Source organism: Hevea brasiliensis, chromosome 5 (assembly GCF_030052815.1).
Source record: "Hevea brasiliensis isolate MT/VB/25A 57/8 chromosome 5, ASM3005281v1, whole genome shotgun sequence".
Lineage (NCBI taxonomy): Eukaryota > Viridiplantae > Streptophyta > Magnoliopsida > Malpighiales > Euphorbiaceae > Hevea > Hevea brasiliensis.
This window is the reverse complement of record NC_079497.1, coordinates 74,901,875-74,914,407: the sequence shown is the minus strand read 5'-3', so window position 1 is coordinate 74,914,407 and position 12,533 is coordinate 74,901,875. Positions and strand designations below refer to the sequence as shown.

General features: G+C 30.1%; 1 protein-coding gene and 1 pseudogene across 1 annotated transcript; one reads left to right on the top strand and one right to left on the bottom strand.

The window, feature by feature from the left end:
* The first annotated feature begins 1,054 nt into the window (after positions 1–1,054).
* On the top strand, positions 1,055–5,793 carry LOC110642713 (binding partner of ACD11 1-like). Its single transcript, XM_021794844.1, has 7 exons — positions 1,055–1,237; positions 1,383–1,472; positions 1,902–1,976; positions 3,235–3,425; positions 3,647–3,724; positions 5,063–5,147; positions 5,254–5,793. The coding sequence occupies exons 1-7, from the start codon at positions 1,055–1,057 to the stop codon at positions 5,791–5,793; spliced, it is 1,242 nt and encodes a 413-aa protein (XP_021650536.1).
* A 1,119-nt stretch (positions 5,794–6,912) lies between these two features.
* LOC110642724 (probable calcium-binding protein CML18) lies at positions 6,913–8,363 on the bottom strand (annotated as a pseudogene).
* Positions 8,364–12,533: the final 4,170 nt, after the last annotated feature.

Genomic DNA, 12,533 nt, shown 5'->3' with positions numbered 1-12,533 from the left:
GGAGTTAGAATCTGATTCGACCACCCCGACCATAGGGAGTTAGAATCACATCGAATATGGCCCTTTCAGATTAGTCTTGCATATTAGTGAGATAAAGATTGATTTTTGAGATACAGAATGGCTTTTGAATGGTGAGAAATTGTGATTTCAATTATGGTTTATGTATAATTGATTTTGTTGGAATTACTTAAATGGTTAGTCATGATTTGATAAATTGAATTTTGTGATCAAAGTCATTTATACAAATGATTTACATTATTGGAAATGAATATTTTGAGTTTTGAAATTTGATGAGTATTCAGATTCCCAATTTATTTATCAGAATTTTGTCAATGTATATTGTACTATGTTTTAAATTATAGTTGTGCACCATCGAGTTCACCACTCAATGATAGCTTTATGTCGTCGCAGGTAAGAAGAGCATAGAGCAGTAAGTAAATTTCCTTGAAGATATATTGAGATCAGCTCCAGGTATATCATAGGTATACCCATGTACATAGGTTTTGATGTATGCATGTAATAATATGTATGTAAATTATTTGAGCAGTTGTATAGAAACACTTGTAAAATATTTTGGTATGTAATTAAATGTAAATTATTGTAAATGTAAATTTGAGATTTCATTTACTTGAATAGTTTTATATTTTATTTCTTGTATCTCAGTCTTTGAAAAATCACTGCGGATTTGAGTTGAGAAAAATGTTGTGTTGAGAAATATGTTGGAGTTGAGATTTGCAAATACATATTGAAGTGCTTTTTTTACAGGTTTTCTGAAAAACTGTTTTATCCAAAATACAGAGGGCACTCTGCCAAAATTTTTACAGAAATTCCAAATAATTCAAATATGTCAATTCTATCACTTCAGTTCAAAAAGGTTTTAACACCTGTAAATAATGCTCACCACTATAAAAGAAGAAAGAAAAGTTTTGAAAATCCCTTGTAGTGTATTTAATGGGTTATCAGTAGACGGAGTTGGTAATTCATTAGGTATACTAGGGATCATGTTATGCCTTACAGAGGGGTAGGGTGTGACAAAACAAATGTGTTGCAGGCTATGACAAATGGGAGTTTTCTGAGTGTGAGGCATAGAGCCCTAACCAATTCATGCAAGTCAAGAATATCAATGGGATATTTTGTTGTACCACCTCTAAACACCAGGATCACTGCACTACCACAAATGCTGTTAGCTATTAGGTCTTCCTTGCACAAGCCCTTCACTTGGGTTGATTATAAGAAAGTGCTTGTTCTATACACCTTGGAGATACCATCTTGATCTATGTAGGAAACAAGGAGAAGAGCTTACTTGATGGCATGTGGGTAGTATGAGTCATGAGCAATATCAAAATATTGAGAGTTGCCCCTTTTTTTTTTGCACCCTCAAGGGGGATTATGATTTAGATTCCATAGTTACTGCTGCTTATGGAAAGAAATCAAGTGGTTGCTATAGACGTAACTTGAGACTCAGGGAAATGGTTTCTATTTTCTGTAGTTTAGTGATTAGTGTAAATTTTGGTTTCTTTGAGCCTAAAAAAAACAAAACAAATGCTGTAGAACTACCATCATAAAATATAAATACTTAGAATGTAGCATTGTCCATTTATAAAAGATATAAATTAAGATCTAAAAAAAAAGAAAGAAAAATGTAAATTAAGTCTTACAAGCACACAAGGATACCAAGCCAAATTCTTTGCATCTGAAAACGTAGATTCAGCCATCTTAATAGAAGGTTCAAGAAAACTTTCACTGACCTCTCGCAATAGGGCCTCGTCTACTTCTCTAGCTAAGAAGCATATGTACTATAAAAGGCACTTGCTAATATTGCATCTTTCATGGTGAGGGTTGATTCACATAAGCATATTGATTTCTCCTTGACAAGTACATTTTGATAGTGGGCGTCCTAGAAGAGTGAAGAGAAAAAATCAGAGAGAGCAACTACTATGAAGGCTTTAGGTGGATATAAAGATGAAAAGGATGAGGTAATTTTGTTTATCGTTTAAGGCTAGCTTTTTCTTTTTTTTCCTTTTTATTAATTTTTTAATAATAAAAACTTATAAAATTACATTTTAATTTCCATATTAGCATTTGTGAATAGCATTTAGACAATTTTTTTTTTCAGATGCCTAACCTTTAGTTATAATTTTGTCATAAATTGAACCTACTTGAAAAGAAAAAAAAAATAATAATAATCTGAGAGAGCAATTAGCATGTAGGCTTTAGGTGGATGCAAAGATGAAAAGGATAAGGTAATTTTGTTTATCCTTTAAGGCTAGCTTTTTTTTTTTTTAATTAATTTTTCAATAATAAAAAATCATAAAATTACATTTTAATTTCCATATCAGCATTTATGAATAGCATTTAGACTTTTTTTTTTCTCCATATGCCTAACCTTGAGTTATAATTTTGTCGTAAAATGAACCTTCTTGAAAAAAGAAAAAAAAAAAAACTCCTTTACACTGTATTTGGATATTTTGAAGGGGAGGAAGGAAAATAAGAGAGGAAATTCCTCTCTTATTTTTCCTCTCTTATTTTCCTTCCTAATGAAAGAAAAATAATAAAGAAATAAAAAATATAGTTTATTTTCCCTTATTTAGAAAAAGATAAGAGAGAAAAGAAAATATTATTATTTTTTAAAATTTATTATTTTACTCTTAATTTTATAAATTATTTAAAAAATTAAAATAAAAAACAAGAGTATATAGATAATTTTTTTAATTAAGTACCTTCTTCCTCTTTATTAATTTATTTTCTCTTTAAATTAAAAAAAAAATAACAAATATAAATTAAATATTATTTTTCTTCCTCTTAATATTTTTTTTTATTTTTAAATATAAAAAATAATAATTTTACTTTATTTTCCATCAGTTGCTCATTTAATCATGTTGCGATTGAAAGCAGATGACAATGGGTTGCATAATTACAATTATGGACAACATATGAGGTATCACCAATGACCCTGAAGGTTTTATATCAATCTGGATAAAGGGAAACAAATTAGATTGTGATTTTATCATTTTCCATCCTTCCTGGACGTTCCTTTGTTTAGCTTATTGAGCCATGAAAGTGATTTTGGTAACCTATGTAATTATCTGAAATCATTTCTTTTCTTGTTCAATTTGCTTTATGGAATTTCAGTAGCATGTAGTGGCAGATATATGTTGTTATATATTTCCAATGCTTATTGATTGTCATGGTAATTTGCTCATTCTAGTTATCTGAAAAGATGTATTACATTAGCCATTTTTCCTTTGTTTCCTTAATCTGATTTATATATATCTGCATTGGTGGATTTACTTTTTGCTTATTCCTTCCCTGTCATTACAGATCAGAACGGTGAAAGTCAGCAATGCTTCCTTAGGTGCAACAGAGCCAGTTATAAAGGACTTCTTTTCTTTTTCTGGTGAAATTCATTATGTTCAATTGCATAGGTTGGTTTCTAAAAGTTTTTTTCAATTTTACTATGTCCTTTTTCTTTGTGTGTACTGATTTGGCTCCTTAGAAGATGATAAAAAAAAAATTGGAATTTTCAAAGTAGTCTTTGTTGCGGCCTCCTTTGTTGGAAGGAGCTTTGGGTTTATAGTTGCTTGTGGATGGTAATTATCATATATGACATGTATGTTAATAAGTATCTTCTAATTTTCCATTTCAGTGACAATGAGCAATTGCAAATAGCATATGTCACCTTCAAAGATCCACAAGCGGCAGAGACTGCTGTTCTTCTTTCGGTGCATTCACATCTCAACATCTTTCCAGCTCTTTTATTTCCCCTAAATATGAAATTAACTGTTCTACGTACAATCTGATGGATAGGTTCTTATAATTAAGTGATAGTAGTTAGATTTTGTAGTCTTCATTTTTGCTGAATCTCATATGAGGATTATAATGAATCTCATGCCTTTATTGATCAGACCTTTGCTTCCACCATTCTCTTAGGAGTGTTTTTGTAAACTTATGGCTAAGTTGTTGCTATTTTCTGATGGCTAAACTATCATTTATCACTGAAATAACTGTTCTCTAATGTGTCTTGAAGCAATGTATTATTGTTTTTCAACTGACAAGAGTGACATTGCTGCTTTTGAAAAAAAATGTCTATGGTTATTGGGGTTAGAAATTTCTGAAAGTTGCTCTAGTTGTGCTTTAGACAATGCCAAGACCTTGAAAAAGGTTCATTTTTATGCAAATACAATTTCAAAATTTAAAGTGTGATTTAGTTGTAAAATCTGCCTTGTGTTGAAGCTGTTTGATGTGTAATTGTGTATCATCATATGAACTGATACATGCAATTGATTGTTAAATTGTGGCTCCCTGACTCCTGTAGCTTTTTGGTTGTTAAAAAACATGGTCTCTGAACCTTTGTTGACACAAACTATTGTAAGATACCCTATGGAGATATAAATTTCACCTGTACATGCCATGCTTTCCTGCTTTCCATTATATTTGTATGCATATTGTTGAGAACTTGTTTTTCTGAAAAGTTGACACCAAACTTCAGATGTAATCCATCTTTGTTCACTTACCAGATAGAAACAGTAAGGTCTTCTTGAATGATGCTTTATGATTTAAGCATTCCTGTCATTTTCATTGTAGTGTAGAGCCACTAGGATTAATTTGTCATATTATTGTCAGTTGTTTTTAACTTAATGCTCTAATTTTTATCAACTTGCAGTTAATCTTGAGCTGCTTTGTTAATCTTGAGCTGCTTCTAGGATTTTGCATCATCATTGAGGGTCTGATGCTATTCAATGCTTGTCGCTTGGTTTATTAGCTTGCCATTTCCTATTTTGTTCGATTATTCCTGGGAAAAAAAGTTGACTTACTTGATGATGTTCATGAGCATCCATCAAAGTTTTAGTCTAATTTGAATAACCTGATGCGTATATGTGCTCCATTATTGTTTTCTTTCGTCTTCTTATTCTCTCATTTTTCTTTTTCTTTTTCTGTATTCTGATATATGGTAGATTTTTTGTGATTTTACTTTTGATTGTAATTAACTCTTCTTCTTTGGCCCTCACTGTTCTGTGTGAACTTGTCCTCTCGTATGATAAATCTGCTTGGTATTTTTCAGGGGGGCAACAATAGTTGATCAGTCGGTTATTATAGAACTGGCTCCAGATTACCAGTTGCCAGCTGCTGCTTCAGTCCCAACTACTGTAAAACCATTGATCTAGCCATCAAGATTAAATTTTAATATTATTTTTTTTTTTTAAAATTGCTTGTTAAATAATTTCCAATGTTATGAATTGTATGATCCAGCAGGCAACAGTGAACACAACTGCATCTGGTGGTGAATCTGCTGTCCAGAAGGCTGAGGATATTGTAAGCAGCATGCTTGCCAAGGGCTTCATTCTGGGGAAAGATGCCCTCAACCAAGCGAAGGCTTTTGATGAGAAGCACCAGTTCACATCAAGTGCCACCTCTAAAGTTACTTCTCTGGATAAAAAAATTGGCTTCAGAGAGAAAATTAGTGCTGGCACAACCCTTGTAAATGACAAAGTGAGGGAAGTAGATGAGAAGTTTCGAGTATCAGAGACTACGAAGTCAGCCTTTGTATCTGCTGAGCAGACAGTCAGCAATGCGGGATCTGCTATAATGAAGAACCGTTATGTGTTAACAGGTGCTTCATGGGTTACTGGTGCATTTAACAGAGTTGCTAAGACAGCAGGGGAAGTGGGGCAGAAGACGAAAGAGAAGGTTCTGGCTGAGGAGGAACGGAGTCATAGAGCTGAAGGCTATACCCAAATTCACGAGTCTGACTCTCCAAATATGAGTGAGCAAATATCCAAGAGCTCACATTAATGAGGTTTGATCCTTTGATAAGTCAATGGTTGTGTAGATATCTTCACAAGGAGTTGGATCTTATCATGTGAGTATTACTCCTACTAGTTTGGAAGTAGTTAGTGCAAGGATGTTGTCAAGCTTGCTGGTCATGTTTGCAATACACATAAAAAAGCACTTAGAAAAAAAATCCAAGCACTCCTTAGCATGTAATAACTGCTTCAAATCAATGTTTTATTATTGGATATTTTTTGGTGTGGTTATAAATATACATTTCAGCTGATTTCCTTGCATATTATTTTCCTTTCATAATATGGTTATTATGGTCCGGTTAATGTTGTGCTTGGTTTCTCTTAAAAAAAAATGTGCATGGACTGCATTTAATGTTGAAATATTGAATTTGGATTTTGCCGAACAAAAGGGATGAAAGCAATTCAGATGTCTATCTGAGAAAATGATTTCATAACTTTGAAACTTGAGAGATTTTCTTGGGGCACGTTCGGGTGTTGAGGAAAAATTTGTAAACTAAAAATGAATTAGCAGGTAAATACATCTAGGTGAAATTGTATTGATTGCACAAATTTAAATGAGGTTCACTGAGGGTAACTAAGTGGAAATTTTTTAGGGCAAAGGACTACTTTTCCTGAATTAACTGCCGCAGAATTATTTGTGAAAAGAAAAAAAGTGTCTTATGCGTACTAACGTTTCATGACTGACTTTCTCCTTCGATGATCAAGACTTGTGAGAGAATAAAGCACCTTTATGATTAAGGAAATAAGCTACAGAATTTGATGCCTAGTCCATTTCTGTTGAACTCCAGAGTTGGGCAGCAGAGTGAACTAAGAATGCTTGTATTGTAGTTAAGCTTCATTCAAATGTTTCAGCTTAAAAAAATAAATAAAAAGATAAATAAATAAATCTGATAAAATTTCCAACCAAGTGCACTGAAAAATAGGCTGCCATTGCAGTAGCTCATTGTCATGAATCCACGAAGGCATTTGATTGAATCAAAGAGGGAAACACAGAACAGATCAAAGAAAGTAAATGACTGAAAACCCACGACTTTATTGAAGATGATCATCCCTGGCATTTCAGGGAAAAACCATGCTGCTTCTGTGACCAAATAACTAAGCAGCCCTACTATGATCAAGGATTTTTTTGTCTTCGATACTATGCATTCTTTTTTTTCAGGAGCACAGGGCAAAGGCTAATTATTACAAAATTAATATACAGAAGCACCAATCCAATCCACTGTCCTCTCAATTTTCCTTACCAAATCAAAACTGAGTAATTGCAAGGCAACAGATAATTGCAAAGCAAAACTATGGACTACAGTTTAAACAAGAACAGAACAGCATGTATTTCCATAGATTCTGCACTGGAAAAATAGCCTGGAATATTTTGTAAAGCACATAATTTATCCAGATTTGTACCCTAGAAAATTCATGAAAGGAATTAAAATATATAACTTGCAAATCTTCAGAAACCAACATTATCCCTTGCACTCCCCAAACCACTAAAACCAATAAAAAAGAGTACATGCATATTAACCATTTTCTAAGCTTCCAAACACATATAAAAGGGGCTAAAAATCATATGATTTCAATACCTTCAGCACCAAGAATTGTCAAGAGTAGCAGAGGTAATAGCTTGAGCAAACTCCTGAAAGTTGATACACCCATCACCATCTGTATCTGCCTCCTTTATCATCCCTGTCAACTCGTCGGCCGTCAAAGCATGCCCCAACTTGGCCATGGAATGTGCCAACTCCGCCGGAGTGATATATCCATTCCCATCCCTATCAAACATGCTGAATATCTTCTTCAATTGATCTTCTGTGTATGGGCACTTAGCTTGAATAAGGTCAGGCTCCACAAGGCCCACAAACTCTGAGAACTCAACCAAACCATTGCTGTTCTTGTCTGCTTTCTGTGTCAACGCTTCTAACTAGTCTTCGCTAGGCTTTAGACCAAGTGATCGAAGTAGTGATCCAAGCTCCAGTTGCGCAAGCTACCGTCCTTGTTCCGATCGAATGACCTGAATATTTCACGTAGCTCGGCCAGTTGTTCGTCATCAAGCTTCACCGGATCTTTTCCACTCATATCTAGCTATTTCTTGCTTCTCCTCCTCCAAATACCTTGTATCTATACTACTTTTAGTGTATATATCTCAACTCCGATCAGATCACCTTCTTCACCTACTATTTTCTTCCATCTCTTAATACTCCTCCAATAAAGATTACTCACAGTAGATCATAAAATCAAGATTTGAGTTCTTGCCAACTTTTTCTTGAACCAGAATCTTGAACCCAGATTCTCATCAATTACTTTCTATATATCTATATATGAAAAACCAATTCAAATTAAGGATACACCTTTCCTTTCTCCTCTTCAGATAATTTTTTATAAAATTTACAAGTTCCAATAAAGAATTCACATCCCTCACAAGCCTCACAATTTTAACTCCTCGTGACTCACCAAAAATAAACAAGAAATAAAGCACATATTCTTTTTGAGCATTACAAGTGCATTTACATTTTCTCCATCTCTGTTTTGTCTTTTTGGTTGGCGAAATTCAACGTTCTTGATCCTTTGAACTATTTATAGGGCTAAAATTTTGGATCTAAAAAATGCCTACGTGCATGATCGTGACTGCCGGGATATCACTAACCTTGCCTAATTTAAAAAAAAAATTAAATATTGGGTAAAATAAAATAAAGAATAAAAAAAGATTGTCGAGGGTGCCCTGTTAACCTACTCTTGTTTTTTCTATTATTCCAGAGGAGTAGTTTCAGTTTCAGGGGATGGTCTTTCATTGACCACATCATTAATCAGAAACGAAGAAAACATAAATAGGGTTAAGTTGTATAAGATAATGTTCTTTATTATTCTGATTTATGGACCTTTTACTTGTTCATATTCCATAATTAGTGTTTATGTCATATGATTGTACTGAGGATTGAATTTGATTTCAGAGGAAATTATGGCTAAATGATTTTTTTAATTAATAATTGTTTGTGCTAGTTTTTCTTTTTAATTTATGTGAGTATAATTCTTTGTATTTTTATAACAACTAATTTTTATTGCACGTTGTTTATATCCGTGATTAAACTCTTTTATATATAATTTATATTAATTTTTCATACATAATATAATATAATAATATAATACTATTACAGTATATTAATTTTTAATAATTAATTAAATTTAATTATTTATTATCATAATTTAATGACCATATTTTATCTATTTTTTAGTATTTTTTCAAAATAAACAAAATTCAAACTATCATTAATTATAGTTGGGATTTCACAAACAAATTTTAGTAAAATAATTATAAAATTAATTTAAATAATAAAAATTTGGAATAAATTGATTTTAGTAGTTAATTAAATTTAACCCTTTATTATTATAATATAAAGTTATTATGAGTATTTTTGACAATCCTATTATTCATCTTTTCTCATGTTTATTAATTACTAATTTCTTTCAAATGTACAGTGTACGTTATTTATACTTGTTATTTATTAATTTGTTTTATACAATTTTTTGTTAATTTTTATATACGATATAATATTAGTTTGATATTTTTTCAAATAATAATTAATACTATCTAATTAACAAAATGTTATATATTTTTTCTTTTTTATGTGAATAATGATGTACAATAAATAAAGAGATATTCTTCAATTTTATATAATAATAATTTAAAAAATTTAAAAACCCGCAAATGACTAGGTCAAATAGGTTAATAGAGATTAATACATGTTCATCTCCATAACCCTGAGTGTGAAAAGTGAATCATTTAAATTTCTTATGCATTTTTATTTTACTTTTGTTATATTTTTAATAATAATAATAATAATAATAATAATAATTAATATACATATATTACATAAAAATATTAATCTTATTATTATCATTAATTAATATATAAGTTTTTAGTTGCCAATTACTGAATATATTAGTTTGAGTCATACTTCATTTACATTTCATTTTCAAGCAAATTGATATTTTTAATAAAAAAAATTAATTAACTATTTTTAATAGCCAATTAAATTTCATCCTTTATTTCATTATATTAAATTATTATGGGTATTTTTAGTAATCCTAATGTTTCCCTCATTTCCAATTTTATATGAATAAAATAAGTTTTATTTATCTTATATTATTGGTTTATAAACATTTAAAACAATTAAAAAATAAATTAATGAAAGTAAGATTCGGAGTTTAAGGTATTTATTTTGTTTTATTTTATTAAATTAAATAATTTTTAATGATTTAATAATATATATAGGTTTGAGAAGATAGAATTGTTACATTAGAAATTATAATATGATTTTTGATATAAGTAGAATTATTATTAAAATTTTAGTTTATATTAAATATAGCAATATTTGGGATTGAAATTATTTATGGATTTAGCAGTGAATTTGTCATCACGAAAAATTATTAGTGACAAAGCAGCACAGATTGTTTCTTTTCTTACAAAATGTACTAGTGATAAAACGATTGTTGCTAAAGTTATTAGTGACGCCATAACGTGAATTGCCGATATATATTTGTTATTTAATATATATTATTAGTGACGAATTCTTAGACATGTCGCTGTAAATACATTTTTGTTAGTCAAATTTACATTTTAATTAATTAATTAATTAATTTACAAAATTTTTCATTATTTATATATAAAAAAATTAATTGTTAAATTATTTTCAACTTAGTTAAGAATTTATATTCTAATCATGTTATGATAACATTTTTTTTATGGCTTTAACGCTAGCTTTTTTTTTTCTTAATTATTAATTTAATTATATCTAGATTATAATTTATTAATTAAGAATTTAAAATTTATATAAATTCTAAATTACTTTTATAAATTGATTATAAATTAATTATACTTTTATTTTTCACTTATTAATTTTTTATTTTAACTAATTACTTGTAAAATTTTATATTTTATTGAAGTTATAGTGTAAGAATGACTAAGATTTTAAATTATTATGAATTCTAAAATTAAGAATTTTAAATTTACTCAAATATTAAAATTAATATAAAAATAAAAATATAATTGTAATTAATTTGTAGGATGGAGGGTATTTTTGGTAAAGTTAATGTTTATATATATATATTAGATTATAGATAGAAAAGGATTAGTCCTATTTTAAAATATATTAATAAATCTTAAAAAATATAGTTAAATGAGAATTTGAATAATATTTTTTTAAAGAAGATAAGCGTTTTTTTTTTTTTAATTTGAGATAGGGACTCAACATAAATTTGTCAGGGAGTGATATGCTTTTCAAGTCATTGGACCAATCAAGATTAGACAAGAAAATAAATTTTATTTAATAAATAATCAAATTAAACTCTTATTTTTTTCCAGTAAGAAATTAAACTCATAGTTAGAAAGAAAGAGCATGCTTACATACATAAAAATTCTATAAATATTGGACTTTTGTTATAATAATCTCATAATGCAATTTACTTGCACACGATAGAATCTATGTAATACCCCTATATGCATAATCCTGTGCAAATCACTGTTACGATGATCGGTGTCTGTCCGGACAGCTAGCATGTCTGAAACTACACTTAAATTATATTGAGAAGACATAAAATGATGAAATATAAAGTAAGAAAATACAAGAAAAATGAAGAGAAAATAAAAGAGATAAAGTGCAATTAGGTTAAATGAGCCAGAAATCGTAGCGATTGGTGATCGCACTGGGAAGTTACGGCAAAGACAATTGACTAACTCTGGACTGCGGGGAACCCTGGAAAATTTTTTTGGGACTTAAATAAACATCCATTGAGGTATAATTGAGTTAGAAAGTGTCAAAGAAAATTTATGAATTAGTACAAAGAAAAATGAAAAATCAAGAAATCGATAAAAATCAGTGTTACTGAAAAATCGGGAATACAACCCGAAGAGGGGCATTTTGGTCAATTGACACCTAGAGTTAACTTTTGACCTAAATGTCTATGGAAAATTAATAGTATTAAATTTTGCAAATGCTATAAAAATTGGGAGTCATATATATAGAATAATTAAAGAGAAATGAATGGGTGTAAATATAATTAATCAAAGTTAATTATTTAAGTGTTAATTAAAATGTAGTGGAGCACTATGGAATATTTAAATTCACTAGTGGATGTAACACCCCAAAGTTCGGTAGTGCGTTCTGCTGCTCCGGTGACTAGTGTTGTCCGGACAGCTAGGATGCCTAGAACCGTACTTCGATATGAGTGAGGAGACATAAAATAATGAAATACAAGAAAAGAAAACACAAGAAAAACAAAGGAAAAATCATAGCAAAGAAATGTGATCAAGTTAAACGAGCCGGGAAACCTAGCGATGGGTGACCGCGCCGGGAAGTCACGGCGTGGACCGTTGACTAACCCTGGACTGCGGGGAACCCTGGAAAATATTTTTTGGACATAAATCGACCCTTATTGAAGTATAAATATCATTAGAAAGATCAAAGAAAAATTAAATAATTAGTACAAAGAAAAGTGAGAAATCGAAAAACAGACAAAATACGGTGTTACCGAAAAATCGGGAAAGCCACCCGAACAGGGGCATTATGGTCATTTGACATCCCGAATTGTCTTTTGACCTAAATGTCCATTAAAAATAAATAGTATTACACTTAGAAAATGAAATGAAAAATTAATTTGATGGTACCTAAAGTAAATAGTGAGAATTAAGGGTTTAATGTGGGATTAAGTGAAAGTAACTTATAATATGAATTAATTAGA